At 44.1% G+C, this 23974-nt stretch overlaps 1 protein-coding gene across 1 annotated transcript in view; it reads left to right on the forward strand.

Annotated features, from left to right (window-relative positions):
- LOC123516130 (protein amalgam-like) overlaps positions 1-9974 on the forward strand; it is a 177443-nt gene extending 167469 nt beyond the window's left edge. The window contains exons 6-7 of the mRNA XM_045275238.1: positions 3100-3268; positions 5386-9974. Coding sequence (XP_045131173.1) covers positions 3100-3268; positions 5386-5486 — 270 coding nt within the window. The 3' untranslated portion in view covers positions 5487-9974. The remainder of the gene's footprint in view (positions 1-3099; positions 3269-5385) is intronic.
- Positions 9975-23974: the final 14000 nt, after the last annotated feature.

Here is a 23974-nt window from a genome sequence, read left to right on the forward strand (position 1 = left end):
CAGCAGTTATCAGTCAGTCAACAAAGGACGAGTAGAGCAGCAGAAGCAACAACACAAGTAGTAACAGCAGTGGGAACGTGGAAGGGAAGGGTTAGGAGAGTAGGAGGCCTCTGGAAAGCGAGCGTCCTGCATGCCCTGCCCCATCGACAAGCTATTTATTGGCGGCATTGATTACTAGCTCAGGCGAACCACCACATAAATTCTGACCTCCCTTAATAGGCACCGTAATTCCAGGTCCGATAACCGTGCAACATGAACGCTCTTTCATAGGTACGTATATTCTTCTCTTCGGGCCATTTAAATACTTCGACCCCCGTAAAAAAAAAAAAAAAAAAAAAAAAAAAACAAACAAACGTTATTTATCGAATGTACTTTACGTAACGATTTGGTGTAAAAAGTGTAATGAATGGTGAAGCTAAATACAGTTCAAACTCAACTAATGAAGTGAAGTGAAATGAATGCACAGGACGCAGAGGTTAGTTGGCCAATCACTTTACCCTTCATAGCATCACCTGGTCTTCCAGCACACACAGAATCGCCAGCCAGCCCTCCCTAAACGACTTCAAATTCAATCCTTTACCTCCACCACCTTGATAGTGACGGGACTGGGGACATGGGGACGATAGGACATGGAAGGAAAATAGTGGAGAAAAAAAGAGAAGAAAAGGTAAGAGAATGAAAAGAGAGAGGCAGGGAAAGGGTGATTGATTTTTTACTCAAGAAAAGTCATGTTGATTATCGCGAGAGGAAAAAAATATCGTCTAACCTTACTTTGAAGTTAATATGAAGTCTGCCTCATTTCTCTTCGTAAAATTTGGCGATAGAGGCAATAATCAAGGCGACACCCTGCGCGGACATACATCTTCCTTCCACAGACTGATTAAAAATTTCAAATCGTCGCTTCTCTCCGCAAAACGTTCTGATTGGCTAGATTTATTGTGTTTATTTTCATTGGTCAGTGGCTCCATGCTTAAACAACAGAACCAATCACCGTCACTGATTTCGCGCGTGCGTAGATGATCTGACAAAACGCACACACGAACGAACACACTTAACGGCGTTCCTACTTCCTCAGTGCCTACCTATTGTTTACATTCGGAGGTGTGGTGGTTGGTGAGCTCGTTCCCCCCAAAAAATAGTAAACCTTTAAAAAATTATTGTCAGCGTTATAAGCAATTTACGACAGGTATGTGTGGGTCAAACTTACTCAGAATAAGAAGCTCTATATCATGAAGAGGGAAAGAAAAGTAATGTTGATTCCGGTGAAAGTAAAAAATACCGGTAAGGGAAGGGGGTGAGAGGAGATCCATATAACAGTATCATGTGTTACCTAGAGACTCCTTAGAGCTTGGAGTTTTCCATACATACAGTAAAGCGTGTACATGAGAAAAGAAAAGGGATCGGAAGAGAAGGAAAAAGGGTTGAGAGATGGTGAGGTCCCTTTAATAGAGTCACGTGTGGTGCCTGGTGACTCCTAAGACCTTTCGAAACATACAGTAAATCGTGCACATGAGGAGAGAAAAACAAGGAAAATGCGAAAAGGTAACGAGAATTAACTAACACCTTGATCCCACAGGTAATTCCACGTAAAGACCTGACCTTATTTTCACAGGTGTGCATGACCTTCAGTCCAGCGAGACGAAAATGTGATACAGGGAAAAATAAGGTTACATTTACCTGCCAGGTGTTTATTTATTTCCCTGCCAGGACACAATACGTACAGATCAGCTTTTATTTTGTCCCTTTTTTTTCCCCTGGCATGAGAGCGGCCCTGCTTGTGCTCTAATGAACGGCACCTCATTCATCACCAAACGGGAAGCCGTCACACTAATTCATCATTCCGGTGCATAATGCCGTCACGTGTTTAGTTCATAAAATATCACGCCCAATATCTATAAATGAAAAAAAAGTATCCATCCATTGCCTATGGGTACGGACTGACGCGCCATCCATCAGCCGTGCCGCCGTGACCCTGTGCACACTCACGCTTCCTACATGTCTCCCAACACAAGGCACGTGCACACTACCAATCACTACCAATACTCTCACGTGTAATCAATCAGGAACTGAACGCCATTGTACTTTTTTTCTGTGTCAGCAAGAAAATAATGTGCGTTAAACATTACTTTCTCTGTGATTGATAGACAGATACAGATTTCTAGATAGAATTAAAAAGAATTGTATGTAACACTCGCTTCTTACGTACTATCAGTTACGAACAGCGTAACGTCATACCTAGTTTCTGTATACGTCTCAGATCTAACGCTTCATTATTCACTCTTATTTGGACAGGTAGGAAAGGCCTTCTGAATATTTTAAAATGGAACAATATATGTCGTGTGTAAACGTTACCTTTTACATACAATCAATCATACACAGACCGCCAGTGTATCCAGCTGTTTGTACCTCCTACGCTAGACTTTTCCTTGACGCGATATTATTCACTCCTAAATGGATAGAAACTGATGGTCAGATGCGGCTTTGTGGCAATTAAAAGCAAGGCAATACGTTATACAAAACATGTTTTGATGGATAACGCAAGGACCTCCACGTGTCTGGCAGTTAATAGCCGTGTTTCAATATTGACATTATTCACTTGTACCACATCTTTATTCACGTCAGGAGCCATTACTCACTGCTCGGTGGTGTGGTAAATATGGTGAGTAATCTGATTTATTATTGAGGCAAGGTTATCAGTGGTATGTGAAAGACAGGGAGTGATCGTTGGATGGAAAAAAAATGTATGAGGTGATGAATTTAACGAGCCATGAAACACTAATGTCTGATCGTGTGTCTTTGATTTGCTCTGGGTGTGGTAAGCGAGCGTGTGTTGTATCGCTCTCAATCCTGTCGCGCCTTTATGTGAATGATTACCTCAGTGGTTACTATCAACAATATTGTGTTCTGTATTTTATTGTGATTATTATGATGACAGTGCACATATGATTAACTATTGACTACGCACCAGCAACACTGACCACACACACACACACACACACACACACACACACACACACACACACACACACACACACACACACACACACACACACACACAACAATAGGCATTAATTGCTATGTCTGTGTGCGCGTGAACAGGTGATCACGTACGACAGCGAGCGAGGTGGCGTGAGCGTGGTGACGGAGAAGGGTCCACGCACCACCACGAACTTATTGGTGCGCGGCGCTTTCCCGAAGGACTCCGGCTCCTACTCCTGTAATCCCAGCAGTGCACCCGTCGCCGAAGTGGTCGTCCATATTCTTAATGGTGAGTCATTCCTCCCATCCGTCTCTCCAGCATCCCGCCCTACACTTTTCATCTTCCTCCATGTCTTCACCTTATGTTCCTCCCTCTCCTCCTACCTATTTCATCTTAAGTGTCCTACAACCTTTGCTTTCTGTCTTTTCTTTTCTAAGGTTCTTCTCTTCCTACAGTTTTTCATTTCCCTTTTGTATCTCCAAGTTTGTCTTTAATCAAGCTCATACCAAATGTATTTTTGCTAATTTCTATAGATTTTTCCTACTATATTTTTCTCCCTTGTGTAGGTTAGATGACCTTTTCCTTTCTGGAATTAGGAAAGGAAATTAGAAATGGACTTGTTATGAGTGCCTTTTTTCAGTCAAAGTAGTGAATGTAAGAAATACTTGACTCAAACAAGTTGTGGCCGCATCGTGTGACTAGTCTCGAAAAAAAAAAAAAGGATAAACATTGGAAAAATAAAGATGCGGGCTTGGACGAGCTAACTGATTAATGCTGAATCTCGCTATACTTGAAAATAAGGTCAAATTAACCTATATTTTCCATCTGTCGCTAAATTTCCATCCATGCCATCAAAGTCATATGCTTCTTATACAGTAATTTTTATTTTCTAGTTTAACGCACCGCGTTTACAGTCCTCTACTCATTCTTAACGTGCTACACCTGCTCTTCAAAACTGATTCTTGCCATTTTCCAAGACTATATTATACCATAAACAAAGGTTCACTGTGGTTTGCCTTCCACGTGACTCAAACCAGACCTAATACATGCATTAGTTCCTATGCGACGGCTAACAAGCACCACGTAGTGATTGGGATTACAGTCTTCCCTTCCACCGCTAGTCCTCCACACTCCTCAGACAAGTCGATTAGTCGTCGTCCATTTAGCATTCTCGATTTATATTGCCTGAGCGACCGAGATCAAGTCACTGGAGCCACAGGTCCAGGTGCGCGGCGTCGATCCTCTCGCTGGCGTGCTGATAGAGAAAATATCCGATTAGTGAGAGAAGGGCTGTAAGTGCACCGGCTGATTTTCTCCATTGAGCTGAGCGTCCTAGACTATGAAAACCAGGCCAAGGCATGCCAATCACACTTACACTCGCCCCCGACACATAGGCACATAACCCATCACCACCACCACCTTTGACATTTTTTCATTCCCCCACAAAGGGAACCATCCATAACACATCCCTACTCCACACGAACCCTTACCGCCATCCCCTTCAGTCCCCAGCACAACCATTCACGCCGTGTTCTTTTACCCTGCCTGTGTAACTCCAGCCCCTCCGCGCCACGCCCTAGTTTTCAGCTGCCTGTGAGTGTTTAGCTGATCGCAGGGAACGCTTCAAGAGCCTTTGTCGGTGCTCTCATTATCGCTTCCTCCCGCGCCCTTTAGCAATAATGAGTCTCCGGCTGCAGTGCTGTTCGTGTCTCGTGGGCGGAGTAGTGTGCGTGAGGACGAGGCGGCGTGGCAAAAAATAAGGTGCGGGAAAGGAAAACGAGAGATGGAGAGAAAAAGGTCCATTCACTTGGCACACTCCAGCGACAACTTTTGCACGGCCTTAAGAACAACTTTTTAAATGTCAGATTTAACGCTCGCTTCTCCACAAGGGAACGGCCGCCGCTTTCAGGAGCGGTTGGGTCCATGTTAGGGTGCGAGTTTTCTACATTGTACTTGACTTGTACGCACAGAGGCGGCCTCAGGGACGATGACCACCGCACGCTAGCAGATTACAAGCAAATTTCTGCCACACCAATCCCTCCCTGCACATCAACACAACACGACATTGTACCCGCAAAAAACACGCCCCACATCCAGACATCACCGCCTCACCTACCCTACCCACCCCTCCACTAAAACCACGCCACATACGAGCACGCCCTGAAAAGAATAACAGAAAACTGCAGCGTAACAAAATAGAATAGAGAATTAGAAAATATGCACCAAACATACAAGTGCATTCTATCATACACAAACATTCCATAAAAACAAACACACACTCAACTCACACAAACGCCCATCTCCCCTGCCCCCCCCACATGCACTATCTCCCTGACCTGACAGCCTCCTTCCCTCCTCTGTGTGTTCATCCTCCGTAAATCCCTAACGTGTATATCCTGTTGCAGGTGAACACCCCGAGGCGATGCAGCATGGCGGGCACTCCCCCTCTGAAGTGTCTGCGCTGCTGCTGGGGGCTGCCGTCACCCTGGCTGCCGCACTCAATTAGGTCCGGGAGTGGGCAGCGTCACCCTCACCACACGACGCGAGGCATACTCCCGCTCCTGACCACCGCGGCAAAACAAGGACCACTGATCGCTTCGGACAGAACAGCGAACTCTGGTGTGGTGCTTCGGGGCTTCGGGTTCAGCCTGCCTCGAACTCCCTCGTCACTGAACATTTACAATCGTACACTCGAGTCTCCCGCGCGTGTACCGGTGCATGGGGATGAAACGTTCTATTTGCTCAGTCGACTTAAAGTTTGGCCTCCACGTGACAAGTGCAAGTGATGTAAAGAACCGATTTAAAAAATAAACTTGGAACGAGCGGACTGATGGAAATTGAGGTGCAAATAAAGTCACAGATTGAAAACATAGGAAAATATACTTGAGAGGGACTTGTTGAAAAAAACTTTGGCTCTAACGCTCTTATACTCCCCCTCCCACCCGTTCCCCCCGAAGCCATGATCCGATCCCCCTCCTCCCATCCCTGGCTACCCTCCCTGACACCGCCTCCACTACCATCACTACCACCACCACCGCCGCCGCCGCCGCCACCGCTGGCCTGGACTGGCAAGAATAACAGGAAATAAGATTGCCACAAGACTGATCATACTCATACGAAAGGAAGATTTTAAACAGCGTTGTCTTCCCAAGACACAAAAAAAGGCACACACAAACACACATACACAAAAAAAAGGCCCCCTGTTCTCCAATCTCATGGTAAGAAAGGCTACGTTCATAATTCACACACACACACACACACACACACACACACACACACACACACACACACACACACACACACACACACACACGTTTCTCACACTATACACAAGAGCCTTCCCAAAATTACTGGAAGATAAAATGAAACAACGAAAATCTCAAGACACAACTTCCATGAAACAACAGCGAACACCGTAACAAAAATAGAATGAGAGAGAGAGAGAGAGAGAGAGAGAGAGAGAGAGAGAGAGAGAGAGAGAGCAAGAACAACACAGGCCTTACCCCTCCGCCCCCTCAACAAAGTGTCCTCGCACCCAAGCGCGGCCGACGACGGGCCACGGTTTTTCACAACTTGAGTTTCTGCAAAATTATGAGGACCGACACAGTTCCAGGAAATAATGGAAGAGAAGTGTGGAGGTGAGAGGAAGGGAGGGAGGAAGAGGAGGAGGAAGAGGAAGAAGAGTTACGTGAGGGAACGTATGGCGGGGGAGGAAAGAAGTGAGAGAGCCTCCCAAAACGACTATATTGTAAAGAAGAGTGGAAAGGAGGAGGTGGAGGAAGAGAAGGAGGAGAAGAAGGAGGTGGAGGAGGAAAGAAGAAACTTGTCGTAATGGAAAGAGACGGAAAAGAAAACGTGAAGTAAAAGTGTTAGAGAAGAAAAAGATATGAAAGACGATACAACTTGAGGGGAAGATGTGAGATTTGAAGTAAATATTAATAACGAAGATAAGAAAATAAAGATATCACGTGCCAGAGGGAGAGGCGGAGGCAGTGGACGATAAGACAATAAAAAAAAGTGGTAGTTTGTTTCGTACTGGAGTGAGAGTGAAGGAGAGAGAAAATATATAAAAGCAAAGAAAAAAAAAGGGGGCTCAAGGGAGAAAGAGAAAAAGAGAAAATGGATGAAAACTAAATTAATGCCATGTGGAGAGAGGAGAACTATCGAGAACAGTGACATTTGAGGCAACGTGTGCAGACAAAAAAAGAAAAAGAAATAGCCAAATTCAAATGCCAATGCACTTCCTAAATAATGAAAGCAGACATCGATTAGTGACGCACAGAACACGTCAGTCACCCGCGGAACCAATAGCGAGGTAGGGTGACACATGGTGCAAGTGAGTCAGGGAAGAATCGAACACAAGTACCTATGAGTTAGCATAAAATTACAAAAATAATAAGAGGGTCCAGGTAACACTGAGTAAAGAATAATATTAACATTTTCTTTTATCAAGTTAGGAGTAAGGATGGACTGATGTTGGAGAGGTCAAAGGTGAGAAGGGCAAGGATACTCATGACTATGACCTTCTCACCACCTGTGTCTGTTGCCGGCGCAGGACTTCAGGCGGCGCTGGTGTGAGCCGCTGCCGAGATGTACAATAAACTGTGAATACTATTTAATGCTCCAAACTTATTTAGCGTAGAGGTAAGGATCCCCGCCCAGCCGGCAGGACTGTGAGGCGGCAGAGCTGAGTGACGTGCGTTGCGTTGGAGTAGCGAGGCGAGACAGCTTCCCTCTGGCCCTGACGTTTTCCTTTATTTATCCTCCTTTTTCATGGTGACGGGAAGTTTACGTGGATTAAAGGGACGGGACGCCGATGTTATAAAAACGAGAGTGATAAGAGATATTTTTCACCACTTTTTCGAGATACAACTAACTTTTCTTTTTGTGGCACGTACACGACTACTGCTACAACTACTGCAGGTGTTCTGCGTGAGTGTGAGGGAGTCCCTGAGGAGTGGTCGTCCCTCTTTGTTACTGTTATCATTACGAGTTACCTTACCTTTGATTTCATTCCTTTCATCCCAGCCGATTCATGTGTACATATTCGCCTTTCTGGTAAAAAAAAAAAAAAAGTCGATCGCATCGGAAGGGACATATACGTATATACATATATATTTTCTTTTTCGACGATATAGATGACGGTAGCTATTATACGTACAAGAACATGGAGATCTAATTTGTACATTGACCTAAAAATACAGAATTGGACACAAACTACCTGCCTGTCTGTCTGTTTGTCTGTCTGTCTGTCTGTGTCTGTCTACATGTTATGCCACATTTTTTCATTCACGGAACTCAACCAGCGCATTTGTCTCTCAAGGATATAATGCCACGATAAGCCTTAGTTACCTCTCCCTTCCACGAGGTCCTGGACGCGGCGCCGACACGAGGCAGCTGCACACACCACCCACCTGACTCCTACTCCACCTCCTAGGTATAATTCATAAGAGGAAGTGGATTATTTTTGTGTTTTGTTGATTCATATTCTGTAATTGATCCCACAGCTTCACACATCTACCTACTTACTCACCTACCTACCTACCCACACACACACACACACACACACACACAGACACACACACTCAAACTTTCCACATCCACCTATCGTTTTTGTTCCCCACTACTCTCCATTCCCCAATTTTAAAGCCTCTCCTTATCTTTTTTTTTTTTTCTCCATGTCCACAACACCACACCATGTTGCCACTATGTACGCCACAGTTACCATCACTATCAACACCACACCACCTGTCCATCTTCTCACCACCATTTCATCTCTTCACCACCTTGTTACTCGGCTTCTGCATCACCTTCATCATATTCACCATCACATATACACCACCTAGTCACCACCACCACCACCACCATCAATGCAATCCCACACCACTGCAATATCTCATATTTAAGAATCTTCACGTCATAATAATGCTAATCACCGTGACACTAAGACATTCAAATAAATGCTTAAGTTGCCAACTGTTACCACCACCATCACCACCACCACCACTAAACTACCGCATAACCACACTGCAAATTATGTTCCTGCGCTCCAGATTTTGTGCTTAATCTAGTTACAAATAATTGAGTCAGAAATTAAGACGCAATTTTGTTCCAAGTCAGATAATCGCCGGATGGATTTACGGCTGAGAATCCTGATTGTGTGCGAGGAAGGAAAGAAGGAAGTGATGAAAAAATGGAGAAATGGAAATGGGAGGGATGATATACGTGGGAAGTGGTTGGAATGAGACGCAGAGGGAAGGCATAGTGATACCAAACATTTACTATTTTTTCAGGATTACGTGACAAATAAGCGTAAAGAGAGGGAAGGGTATGATAAACAGGAAAATATTAATAACTGTCACTCTAATCATAAACCTTCAAATACAAAAAAATATATATATACATATATAATGAATTATACCAACTCCCGGGGAAAATATCTTCAATTAATAGGACTTCAAAGGACACATACATGAATTAATCAGACAGGTGCGAAATGGCCGCGAGAGGAGGAAGACGAGCGTGACCAAACTAAAGGCCGAGGCATGTTACAATAGCCCCTGTTGTTATGTTATTGTGTTCTCACGTTTTCCTGAGGTTCGAGCATCTTAGGGCTCGGACGCACGCACACGCAGCTGTCTTAGGGAACACCTGCGTGGCCTGCCAACAGTACCCTTTCCGTTCCCAGCTCGGTCACCTGTGTAACATATTATCCATCTTAACGCGTCTCCTTGTGATTGCAGACCCCGCGCGCCCCCGCTGGAGGGCGCCGCGCCTGTACATTACCTCACGGATTGTTCTTTGTAATGACCAAACATCCAGCAGTGTGCGGCGGCAGTGACGGACACGAGAAGGGACACAGACCCAACACTCCAAGTCTCTTTTTACATATCGACTGTGTAGCGTGACGCCGCCTCACCCTCACGCCCGGTGGCTCATTCTGTGTGTGGACGTTTTGTAAAATAAAGTTTGTAAATACACGTTTACTCTCAAACGTTCCTCTTTAGCCACTCAGAATGAAAGAAAGGAAAACATTTAACTTTGCAAACTTTCACATGCGAATAATATTCAAACTTTTTTTCTTTCTTATTGTTATATACAAGTCGATAAGTGAATTCATAATGGTACACTTGGAAAATCACGGTATATATTTCTGCCTCAAAAACACAAAGACCAACATCAAAGGCGTGGCGAGAACACACGTCTGCCACGGCAGCGGCAGCGGAGCGAAAAGGGTCAGCGAGGAGAGACTGCAGCAGATGGGGCAGCTATCTGGACTGCAGCAAGAGAAGCTTTGATGCAGGTGAGTGAAAGCACAAACAACTGTGAAAAAAGTATCACCAAGGTTTGTTAATAAGTGAACTCATTCTTGCAAGGAATACTAAATGAAACTTGAGAATAATGAGAAAACGCAGAGAAGTACGTGGGTGGAGTACCTCAGAGAAACCTGAAGCTGGGAACTGTGAGAAACTGTGAGGGAAGAAAACAACATGAAGATACCTGAGAGAGAGAGAGAGAGAGAGAGAGAGAGAGAGAGAGAGAGAGAGAGAGAGAGAGAGAGAGAGAGAGAGACAAAGACGAAAGAAAGTTCATTTCCTAAAGTTCAGTTGAATTATTCTTCTCTCCTTTCTCACCCCAAGAAAATAGTCGAAAACCACAAAATAAAAGGTAAAAATAGACTGACTCACACTAACTCCAAAGAACAAAGGGTAAATTAAGGGCAGTTTAAGAGTAATCACAACACCTTTCCTTATTTTTCCCACGCATCACGCAACACACCTCTCATTAGCGTGCCTCATCCTTACCAACTCTCCTCCCCAACCTGCCTCTCTTACTCCCCTCCTTCTCTACACCCAACATTTCTTCTAATCCATGTATTAAAGTATGGACAACATTTCTAAACTATTTGTATTCTTATGAGGACTGTTTTCCAAGAGCATGGGTATAATAGGTCTGATTCTCACGGTGGTGCAAAATCCTTATTTAACAACCAAGATGATTATAAACAGATCCCAAAAACAGATCCATTAATTATCGGTAGATCCTGTTAAAAGTAGTCTAGATAAAGAGGTAAAATATTTAAAGACGCTCTGTATGACTCAAGAACAGACAGACTAACAATATTTCTAGAGCAAACCCACTTTTATCCTACTTTCACCTGCAATGTCACACCACTTCAGGTCACTCTAGTATAGAAGCACTCTCTACATGATGTCTAACTTCTTCCCAGACTACCTACCTCCTGTCACTCCCCTCCTCTGCCTCTGTAGCCACACCAGATCTCCTCGTGTATGGTCAACCGCTGGCCCGTGAAGAGACACGAGATAAAACAGAGCCTAAGGTTTCGACGCTGTGCTCTTATCGCGTCCTTGGAACTAACGCAGGTCAATAGTGAGTTTGAGGGAAGCTGAGTCCTGTCCACTCCACGACCACCTCCAGGCTTAGCTATCTCGCCTGATTCTATTGGGTGAAGGGAGGTAGAGGAGCTTACGACCATCGGGGGTGGAGGATAAGAAGGTTAGTTGGCGAGCTGAGGATACCCGTGTCTTGTCGCCGCGTCAATACTACCACGTCCGAAAAATAGAAGCGGGAACCCTTTAAATGCCAGCTCAGGACTCCTTGTGGACACGAAAAGAGCCTCGCCGCCTGCTAGAGCCTTCCCAATGCTATGTTAAAAATTCCAATTCCTTTCAACAACAAAGGATAAGGATGAATGTTTTAGTAACCCATAGCACAACACTACTACTGTTCACACTCCATCTCAGCTATCATCCAACACACTCACAATCAAAGGTGTAAAAGCAAATAAATGCAAAAGGAAAAGCACTCCTATTATCATCACTGTACTGTTCAAGGCTTCTAGCGTGTGGCAGGTCATGTGTAATTATGCATAGCTCACTGTTTTTCCCCTCACTTTTTCAAAAATAATAGCAACATGATTTAGAGCTCAGGGCGTGAGGAGCCTCGTGTCGCAGCTCATCCCCGCCTCCTTTCAGACTGTGACGGATTACCTGTCACGGGCAAAGAACACACCTGCTGCGTCCTCCACATTACGCCCACTGCAGCTGTGCCCGCCCTGCCTACAGACCACGCAAAGCTAACGAGACGAGCAGGTGTACTGGCTGGGTGGCGCCTCTTTACTTGTACATGTAACATCTCTTTTGTGCACGGATCGGGACCAGGGGAGAGAGAGAGAGAGAGAGAGAGAGAGAGAGAGAGAGAGAGAGAGAGAGAGAGAGAGAGAGAGAGAGAGAGAGAGAGAGAGAGAGAGAGAGAGAGAGAGAGAGAGAGAGAGAGAGAGAGAGAGAGAGAGAGAGAGAGAGAGAGAGAGAGAGAGAGAGAGAGAGAGAGAGAGAGAGAGAGAGAGAGAGAGAGAGAGAGAGAGAGAGAGAGAGAGAGAGAGAGAGAGAAACAGAGAAACAGAGTAACAGAAAGACACACACACACACACACACACACACACACACACACACACACACACACACAGAGAGAGAGAGAGAGAGAGAGAGAGAGAGAGAGAGAGAGAGAGAGAGAGAGAGAGAGAGTCGTAATCCAGCTTGCGTCGGGACGGGAGAGGAAAGAGAACTATTTTTCTCCACAATGACGCTGTAATGAGCGGAAAATTTTTCCTGATGCAGTGTTCAGGTATCCTCCTCCTGCATTCTTTTGCTTTTCTTTTTCTTTTTTCCTTTTTATTTTTCCTATTTTTACTTCTTTCCACAAACCAATTTTCTTTATTCCTCTCTTCTCATTTTCTTTCATCCTTTATTTATTTTTTCTTTCTTTTTCTCTTTTCCCACAACCAAATTTTCTCGCATTTTTCTCTCGTTTATTCTTCCAAATACTGCAGTTACTTTTATCTCATTCGATTTCGTCCTGATCCTTAATGTTCTTCGTTTCACCCATTTCTTCTTGGTATTTATCTTCATTTTTCTTTCGTTCTCCTCCTATTCACTGTTCTCGTCAATGTTCTTTTTCTCCTTTGTTAGCCCGGCGAGTCATCTGACAAACCCAGTGGTCCGGTGATGTCAGTCTTTAAAGGTAAATGCAGTGAAATGTAGAGAATCACCGTTCATCTCAAACTACCTTCACTGGATGCAACTCTTACTCACCCAAGACATATTTTAATTACTTTCATTATTATTTTTTTTTCCACCAGATGTATCTTTGTAGAATATTGTCTCCCATGAGCTACTCTTGTTACCGAACCACTAATGACTGACAATCGCATCTCATCATCGTCCCTTTTTTATTCTCCCCAAGACATTAAAGAGCTTTGGTATAATCGCTTTATGGCTGAAGAGTTTGAATCCTGGCCACGTTCTGAGGTTGGGGATGGGCGCTCTCTTGGGTCAACGGTTTCCAAATGCTAAAATCAAGGTCCTTCGTCACACAGATTAAGGAAACTGGACGTAAAAATTGAAAAAAAGAAGAGAAGCATGGTACGGAGCAGAAAAATCTCACATTTACAAAAGCAAGAACGTAAGAAAATGAAAGAACACAGGGACAAATAACTCTCTCTAATAAGATATGTAAACAATTCCACAACACTATTTACAAACCCATGAATGCAGATACCTAACAACTTACCTTCTGTACAGTCCTGGAGCTTCTCACCGGGTCATGCACGAGCGAACCCTATCCAAGTTTCACCGAACTGTCACGTGTAACTTTTACTCGTGCATCAAACACTGACTTGCCGATGGAAGACAATGAGTTCCATCAGACTCATCCTCTTCTTAATATATCCATCAGCAACTCTGAAAAGAGATTAAAACTCGTTATCTCCTAAGTCTGGAGACGACACGAAGACAGGAAGAAGAGGAGGAGGAGGAGGAGGAGGAGGGCTCAGTGATGACATGCAGAAAGGTTCGCCTCTATTGAATGAAGGCTCTAGACTTAATTGTTTGTAGATTTTTTTTTTTTAATGTAAGAGTAGAAAGCTGGCCAAGAGCAGCATAAAAAGAAAAAAAAAACACTTAGAAGAAAATGCCCACTTAACCCATTTAGTACCATACCGCGTTTTCATATTTGTTCTGGTTATTATTTGATGATTTTATACAGCTTCAAAACTTATGTTGGGATTAGAATAGGAAAGACTCCAGCCATTAATCTTTTGACCTCCATAGACTCTTCCTAATGTAAATCAAATCGTGTAATCATACCCAATCTCAAAGTAAAAATGTGTCCCAGTACTGAAAGTGTTAAAAAAGGCCGACTTAGAAGAAAAATGGTCCACTTTGAAAAAAAAAATGCTCTACATAGTACATCACACTACATACGCATCCTACTCTTAATGTTTCTTGCACTAATTTGCTGAAGACAGGGTAGGTGGGAAGGCCTTCTCACTTGCCTATCTTTTCCTTATACAAACCTTTCCACTTTTTATCTTTACCTCATACAAGTAATCAAGACAAGCAGACGAAAGCAATCTATTCCACAAGTAGTCTCGAAACAAGCCAAACACAACCCATGTTCTGTTTCACTTCTTATTTCTCTCCTTCCTCCATTCACCTCACAATTTTCGCCTCCACATTTTTCCTCCTTCGTTCTCCTTTCACATATCCTCCTCCAGTTTCTCCTGCTCTTCTTCGCCTTCTTCTTGCTCGTCCTCGTGCTGTCCCGCTAACCACCACGCAAGGCCACGCAAACACTGCAGAAATTTTCTCTTTGATAATATCTGTTTGCTGAAGCGTGTGGAGAGCAATGATAGGAGGAAAAACAAAGGTGGAGGGAAAGGAGGAAGTGGAAGCAGAGGAAGAAGAGGAACCGGAGGAGGAGGAAGAGGGGAAGGAGGAGGAGGAGGAGGAGGAGGAGGAGGGAATGCGAGGTAAGATGCAGCAGGAAGAGATCGTGGGTAGGAGGAGGAGGAGGAGGAGGAGGAGAGGGAGGTAAAAGCAAATGGACGAGGATATGAGGAGAAAAGAGAAAGAGGATAGACAGGCGGAGAAGATGAGAATAACAATGGAGTTAGGGAAAGGGAGAGGGAGAAGAGGAAAAATGGAGGAAGCGGTGAAGAGGGAGATGGGCAGAGTGGAGAAGAAGGGAGGTAGGCAACGTGGAGATCAAAGAGGGTAAACGAGGGAGTTGAGGTGAGGCAAATAGAGATGTATCACAAAACTCACACACACACTGTTGCCTCCACTGCGTGTAATCCTGAGTGCTGAATTTGGGTGAGAAAATAACAGTTTCAAACATTATATTCAATACCTGAGGCGGAGTAGCAGGATTTCTTTTTACCAGAGAGAGAGAGAGAGAGAGAGAGAGAGAGAGAGAGAGAGAGAGAGAGAGAGAGAGAGAGAGAGAGAGAGAGAGAGAGAGAGAGATCGCTTGGAGGAGCCAGCAGGAAGGAAGCAAGCATGCAAATGAGGCAAATATCTAAGGAAGTATTAAAAATTTCACAAAGGCGGAAAACACCAAGAGAAGCCGAGCAGCACCACGACAAATGCAGACACCAGTATACCCTTGCACCAAAAATATTAAAGAAAAAGACACAAAAACCGTACACACACACACACACACACACACACACACACACACACACACACACACACACACACACACACACACACACACACACACACACACACACACTCACACAGAGAGAGAGAGAGATGGTCAGCAAAAAGGTAAGGCTGGCAGAGGGAAGACAAGGCCGGGCAGTGTTTCTCTTGTCGGTCGGTATTGTAGTTACCCTCTGCAAGAAAATGCAAAAGAAAACGCTGGATTTTCTTGATATCTTTTGTATCGGAAGACGAGTCAGGGAGCTCCGATGGTGAGAGGAGGAGTGAGGGATAGGGAGGACTGAGTAGGGAGAGCGGAGTTATAGAAGACAAGTGAAAGAGGGAAAGAGAGGAATTGGAGAGATAAAGAGAAACGCGGAGTGAACAGAAGAGTGGAAATGAAGTGAAAAGGAATATGAGAAAGATAGGACGAAAGAGTAACAGGAGAAAGAGAATCACAGGAGGGATGAAAGAAGTGGAATAGAAGGAAAATAGAAGGGAAATAGGATACGTGTGAAAGCTGAAAAGATAAAAGCCAGAGAGATAGAGAGGTATGGAGTGAGGAAAGAGAAGGAAGAAGGAATGAAATCAGAAGACGAGTGAGAACAAATTGAGAGGAATGAAAGCCGGTACACAGAAGAGTTGATTGGAGAGAGGTATCGTAGAGTTGGGGTGGATGGAGAATGAATGAAGATGGGTGGAGGAGAGAAGGAAGAAGGTAAGAATAAGTTATAATCCATCCAGAAGAAAATTTTAGACATGGATGACCAAGAGAAGAGTGGCTTGAAATTACTATTCTTTGTGTCTTTATCATTCATATATGTGTCGTCTCATTTACTTTTAACGCCTTTCAATCCTGAAGCGCATTTTTACCATGAGTATTGGGTGTGATTAGACGGTTTTATTTATATTAGGAAGGGTTTATGGAGGTTGGAAGATTAATGGACACAGTCTTCACTGTTTTAATCACCCACATTACAGTTCAGTTGTATAAAAATCACGAAATAATAAGCAGAATGAATATGGAAGCCCGTCATAGCACTGAAGGTGTTAAAGAAAATCCGGAGAATGATTTGGCATTAGAAAAAGAATGTTGTGTTTACAGTAGTAATTGCTTGCAACGACTTAGTTTATGGTTTTGTATAGTTAGTTTTCAGGTCACCATTATATGCTGCACTAGGGTGACTCAGCACCCTTGACATCCTAACAAGAGATTAACGGAGGGGATGAAACGCGCCGCTCCAGCTATTTGTTATTTATGAAAGCCCCAGAAATAGAAAGGTTAGAAATTCCATGACATTTAACTTTTCTCACGTGCTTTTTATTACTAGTCCATAATGAGACGAAGAAAATAAAACAAAACGCGTCATTTAATTCTCATTTCAAATTGATACATGAAAAGGTCATACATTTCAATAACGGAGAAAGATTTTACTTATTCCGGAGCTTAAAGAATATTGAGTTATGATAACCTAATTTTTTGATGGCGAGAATACTCATGCATCGTTACCCTTTATGGGAATGGTGATATTTCTGTCATTCCTCGCCTCCGCAGATCAAGTTGCCATGCATTAGAGTGTCGCACTGCCCATTTCAAGCCAACTTGAAGCGTCGCGAGAGACAAAGAGGCGCGGAGTTAGCGAGCACAAGGGACCGGATGGGCGGGACAAAGGAATCCACCTGCCACCCTCCCTAACAACCCGCATTAAACACTCCTCCGCCTCGCTTCCTCCACTTATTCTGAGCTATCGGAGTTCTGGCCAAACAAATTGCTCTCTCTCTCTCTCTCTCTCTCTCTCTCTCTCTCTCAACAAACAATCAAACGAATACAAACAAGGTAACACTAACCAATATCATCGCTGCAATCGCTAAATTAAAGTAGGAAGTCATATTGCGTTTCACACAATTTCATGAAAAAATTCCAGTCTGCCATAATACAATGAAATTCATCAGTACCGAAAATTGCGCTCAATTTGATTGTGTAATTTGATTCTGATGAAGAGATGAGAGTGGCGGTGTAGATGATCAGTTCCCTGAAGGCGTCTTCATGATGTCACCACGCCACCATCGTAGCCACCTGCTCACTATACTCTTAAAGGAGACCATGGTGACTTCCCGGAGTGAGATTAAGTGAAGGACGCCATGGCGAGCCACCATCCTGACAATCTGAGCTCACCTCGCCTCAAAGTGTTGCTGAACTTGGCAACACTACCAAAAGAAACGACTACTTCCTAACACAAAGAAAACATCGAAGTGACAGCGTTGGAAGACTCTCGCTTATTAAGTTGGTTGCTGTTGACATCGTCACGCGACTTATCATTCTCCACCAACCGCCCAGCTGATTGCAGTTCCTCCTGAGGCAGCGCGCCCCGCCTCCCCACTGCCTCCCAAGAGATTGGGGCCCCAGACCCTTGTCTTTCCCCACCCCCTCAGTTTCCTGCTCTGCTTGCCTCATTCACTTAAAACACAAACACGAAAAGTATATTTTTTTTCCAGGAAATGTAAAAACATACAAATGCAGAACATAATGAAAGCCTCGCTGTGGCTGAAATCTAAACAATTAAACAATGGCAAAGGAATATGTAATGAACTCCCTTTTCAATGATATCTTGTTGCTTCAGGCAATCATGATACAGGAAAAAATCACAATAGATCAAGTATCCTAACGGTGAGAAATATACACTTAATTTTTTTTGCTGGATGCTAATTAACGGAGACTCAAATATTGCTGTGTGTATGACCCCGCATTGCTGACACACAGGAGAATATTGCACAAATCAAAAAGAAAAACAAACCATATGAATGTGATGAACTGCAGGCAAACCACGTTCAGCAGGTCAGGATTTAACTATTAATGCGATGACAAATCTTCTGCGTTAAAGAAAATAATAATAGAGTATAAAATAAATGATTCAACAGAACAGCAGCATCTGCCTCGGGAACATATTACATATGCACGTTCTGGTGAATAAAAAACCTATGAAAAAACCCTGCAATGCTCCCCAAACACATGCATGCATCCATGAATAATTAAAGAGAACAAGAACCAACATGGCGTACAGGCAGCGTTCCAGTGAATACAAGTGGAGTACTATGAATTTGTCTTCCAGCCTGCACACCAATGATCCTTATCTCCTTACTTTTATTGCATGCTCCCACAAAACTAAAAAAAAAAAAAGGAACGTGCTACCAAACCGTGCCTCAGTGGTTAGAGAACTGGCAAACCAGAGGACACACACACACACACACCTAGCACACACACAAATCACACACACCCGGTGTGTGTGTGTGCCTGGTCTCACACACCGACACACACAAATAATGAGCTCTGAGCTCGTTCCGTAGGGTAACGTCTGGCTGTCTCACACACACACACACACACACACACACACACATACACACATACACAATGGTCCAGTGATCTGATTTAGCACTGCACGTCAGCCTTTTCATACTTCATCGAAAATTTCCATATCCAGGTGAATTTTCCTTAAATGTCTTATATACAGTTGATCAAAATAATCACGTTATACTGTACAAAAATTAATCTAACCTAACATAACATAACCTAGCTTAGTCTAATCTAATCTGACTGAACCTGATCTGACCTGACCTGACCCTTTCCATGCTCCAGGTCAGTGTTATCTTCCTTATTCAAGCTAACAAACATGAATTTCCTGCCAAGCCAAAGGAGGAAGAACGTTCTTCGGGGAAGCTACGGAAGAGGAGGAGGAGAATTCGAAGGAAAAGGAAAAACGGGAAGAGGGAAGGGCAAGGGGAAGGGAGAGGATCAGAGAAGAGGAAGGGCAAGGGCAAGGAGTGTAGGTTGCGTATTAACGTCAGCTCTCCACAGTCTTGGTCCGAAAGGGAAGAAAAATGATTCCCGGTGAAAAATATGTCTGGAAACTACATGAGGAAATATCAATCATTCGGAGTTACGGGTAGGCGCACGGAAGCCTGGCTCAGGGTGGGCCTACGTAAAGGTGTTGGCTGGCCACGCTGGGCTAACGGCCATATTGGGTATAAAAAAAGGGCCATAATGCGAAGAGGGCCATACTAGACTGAGTTGTTTTGAGCTAGACTGACATAGACCACACCAGCTTAACAAGGTTCATATTATGCAAAGGAGAATTAAACATATTTCAGGAGAACCACAATGAGTCACTGAAACCCAAAATAGAGAAACGCAGGCCACAACAAGTTAAAGAAATCCACACTGCACAACGAAAGCCACACTGGGCCACACAAGACCACCGATAAACATACTTTACTGATGAGGACTTCGATGTAGCATTTCTAGCTCTGAATACCTTGATACAACAACAATACGACGCTTAAACAACTACTTCTTCCACGCCTCACCACTGGCATTCCCCTAGGAGAGAGGTATGTGTGTGTGCTCGTTAGTTATGTATGTGTGTTAATGGAGAGGCAGACACGTGTGAAGCGAGAATGAGGCACTATGTATAGGTGGGATGAAGGGTGTGTGACAGCAGGGTGAGGGTGGGTGTGAATGGATGAAACATGTGTGGTGGACGGACCGATTTGTGAGTAAATGGAGAGGGGTGTGGAAAACTGAGGATATGGGAGGCGCCGAGGCTGTCTGTATATGTGGCAGAAGGTGGAGGGTGAAGGTGAGGGTGTGTGTATGAGTGCTATGCAGGAGGGAAACATGATAAAAGAGGAGGAGGAGAAGGAGGAGGAGGAGGAGGAGGAGGAGGAGGAGGAGGAGGAGGAGGAGGAGGAGGAGGAGGAGGAGGAGGAGGAGGAGGAGGAGGAGGAGGAGGAGGAGGAGGAGATGAGCAAGTAAAACGACGAGGATATGAAGACGAAGACGATGAGAATAACAACAACAACAAAATCACCACCACAACAAGATGAACAAATAACACAATCTAGGGCGGCGGGAAAGGATTTTTGGAGGAGCCCGGAAGTCCCATTGAAAGTGATCACACACTAATGGCAGTGAGAATCTTCTGATACACAAGCGGCCTATAAGCTTAAGGGTCCGAACACATCACCTCACCCCATTATCCTTCCCATCACCCCTCCACTGTCTTATCACCCCATCTCCCAGCACTTTCCCCACTGTAGCTCCGGATCGGGAAGTCAGTCGAGCAATAGTGGGTCTCCGAAATCCTTAGATGGTAGAAAATTTACGTTTGTGGTTCTGAGAAAGGTAATTGTATTGATCACGATGGTTACATGAGGAGAAAGAAATGAAAAATAAAATGTTGTAGTGACTGGTTGAATAGTTGCCTCGCTAACTGACTGATCCGGTAAGATGTATGCACGAATATAAGATAAACAAGCAGAAAGAAAATAAAGACAGTAAAAAAAAAAAAAAAAACAGAAAGACAGACAGACACACAAAAAAATAGACAAAGACACGAACAAAGAAAGACAGAGACACACAATCAGACTAACCAACAAAGGCGAGACCCAGAAAGGCTTGAAAAATAAAAGGAGAAAAAGAAGAATAAAAAAAAGTCGGTGATTGTGATCATATAAAGTTGTCTTGCGGCGGTCGGAGTCAGGTCACGTTAGCAGCCCAATAAGCTTCCAAGGAAAGTGAAGTGTTAAAATGATTGGCGTCTGGGAAGCTGAGAGAGAGAGAGAGAGAGAGAGAGAGAGAGAGAGAGAGAGAGAGAGAGAGAGAGAGAGAGAGAGAGAGAGAGAGAGAGAGAGAGAGAGAGAGAGAGAGAGAGAGAGAGAGAGAGAGAGAGAGAGAGAGAGAGAGAGAGAGAGAGAGAGAGAGAGAGAGAGAGAGAGAGAGAGAGAGAGAGAGAGAGAGAGAGAGAGAGAGAGAGAGAGAGAGAGAGAGAGAGAGAGAGAGAGAGAGAGAGAGAGAGAGAGAGAGAGAGAGAGAGAGAGAGAGAGAGAGAGAGAGAGAGAGAGAGAATGTGTGTGTTTGTTTCCAAAAGGATTAACTGCATCAGTCTTACTCACATCAATCAGTAATTTGACGCGTCCTTTGCTCACCCAGCAGCTAAACAGTAATCTTCCTCATCTCTACAATTACACGAGTGTCTCTCGATTGCATGATTAACACATGAAGGAGATTAGTTGCGTGAAATAGCTTTTGGTGATTTGTAATGGTAGAAAAAAAAATATAGTGGTAGATAACTTTTCGCTTCACTATATACTTGCATTATATAAACTCCCTCCTTCCCTCTATAACACGCACAGGAGGAAGCCTCTGATTGGTTAATTGCTGAGTGCTTGGAGCCGGAGCCTGGATCTAATTAGCCACTGTTGAACGAGAAGAACCCAGTACTTCAATTAAAGTTAAATATTTGTAGTGTCTAGCTTATCGCAACTCTTACTTCAGCCATGTTCTAAACTCGACTCCTTCTCCTTAAGTATGTTCTCTCACAACGAAAGAGGAAACAGTCGCTTTTTAGATGTGAGTCCATCTTTGGCTCAGGATGTGGGACACTCCACGGCCCGAAACAGCACTTCTGGAAAGACCTGGAGTTTGCGCGTGATCATCTCCTTCTTAACGTTGATATGCTTGTTACTTGTAATTTTAGGGACCATACAGTACCCTCAAATAGGTCAGTCTCAGGTGAATATGAGCGAGCCGATGGCGCAGTCTTCTGGGAAGGACATTTTTCTGGATAGCAGCCGTGAACCTCCACAAAACGAATTTCATAAATCTGTACACGAAGTAATGAATGAAAATACGATCAAAATGCCAATCGGTTCAGTGACGAAGATTCAGAGGAAAAATATTCAGAGAAAGAAACCACAGAGGAAGAATACCCAGAAGAGGAAAAGAAGGACAATTATGTAGACATGACGAAAATTGAACGAATAGGGCTTACTTCATGTCGAGCCACCAGGAAGGGTATTCAGTATAAAGGCAAGGTGGACTTCCTGGAGCAGATTCGTAATATTACGTATATGCCGTGCACTTCATGGTCGTTCTTTGATCTAAATACGTTCTTAAAGAAACACTCCAAAATGGATAAGAAGCTTTGGAGCTCTGTAGACCCAAAGAAATTACGGAAAAACATTCAACCTAGATTGAAGAAAACTTTGAAAAAGCAGCACGTTCATCTTACTGGTGCCGGAACTTTGGTGGCTTATTTGATGAGCCTTCCTGTCTAGTCAGCGAGGCTGATTTGGAACACATTGAAAATGAGACACTGTGGGCAACGCCTATCGTAAGCCATAAGGGAGACGAAGAGACTGCCAGATTGGTCCCATGCGGTGTGCCGTCTTGCCCTCCCTATTTTGGGCCACACGCAGGAAAACAGTGCATCGTTACGCCGCCGGGTGCGGACGCCCAGAGAAGAGTGTGTCTTCCTTTCCGTGGTTACGTCCCTCAAAGTCCATTGCGGTGCGATGTCAGTGACAAAACTGCCGGACCTACTTATAAGTGGACACACCCAACCCAGGGTTACTCCCTTACCATCCCTACGGCAGCTACTCCTTGCCACAACCTTCGGCGGCAGTGCTAATCAAGGGTGGGTATCTTTCACGCACATGGTTTGAGTTACCAACACTTGCTGATCACATTAATCTGAAGATCAGCCCTTATTCTGACGAGCGACCAGTGGAACTCATAATGCAATACCGCTACTCAGCTGACCGGGAAGATGAAGGATACAACGTGGGCTTGACGTCGCGACACTTCAATATCATGCACGCTCAGCATCTGGTTCACCTCTCAAAGGGTCACGTCCCTGTCGTAACGGATTTCCCTTCTCTCTTTTACATGAAAGAAGTGCAGATGAAGCACGTGCAGTACGAAGCCAAGGACGTTATCGATGTGATGAACGCTGGCACTGTAACTGACGTCACGTTCAAGAAAAGGGCAAGAAGCACATTTAAGTTTTCAAGATAATAAGCATTCTATCGAAATGACAACCCCCTCTGAGACCAATCGCTTCCCTCAGTTTGTACGAATGTTCTCTGACGAGATGGTGGAGGTGCAGATCAACACTTATTGTCCCATTGTGCATGTCTTTGAAAATGAGAAAGCTGGAGAAGAAATTACTCGTGACAAAAGCAAATCAAATCACCAAAAAGGATTCCAGGTTTTGGAATTTCCAATTTTATTTCCCTTCCGTCATCACCAAGAGGGAGTTTATTTTCGTCTGCAGCGCAAAAAACATTCCACCTCCATGATATTCTATCACTACTACAACGCTGGCCTAGATGACGCAAAAGTATTTTTGTCTACATTCGCAAAACTACGGTCAGGAATAACGCTCTACCTCAAACCTCCGTATCAGTTCAAAGTGACGACAAGCTCGAGCGACTCTAAAGAATGGGAAAATCGGGAGAGAGGTTCCTTTGAAACACGTGATTTAGACATAGGATGGCACGGCTACAATGTAAGGCTGACTAAAACAAAACTCACCCTTCATCATATAGGTAGCAGAGGCAAGGCTACTCTCATTTATAGGGCGTCTTTCTTCCGATTCCAGCCCCCGTTTCTCTATGCCTTTTTCCAAGCTTCTGGAGGCAAGTTTACAGTCAA

The sequence above is a fragment of the Portunus trituberculatus genome, chromosome 40 (assembly GCF_017591435.1).
Source record: "Portunus trituberculatus isolate SZX2019 chromosome 40, ASM1759143v1, whole genome shotgun sequence".
Classification (NCBI taxonomy): Eukaryota; Metazoa; Arthropoda; class Malacostraca; order Decapoda; family Portunidae; genus Portunus; species Portunus trituberculatus.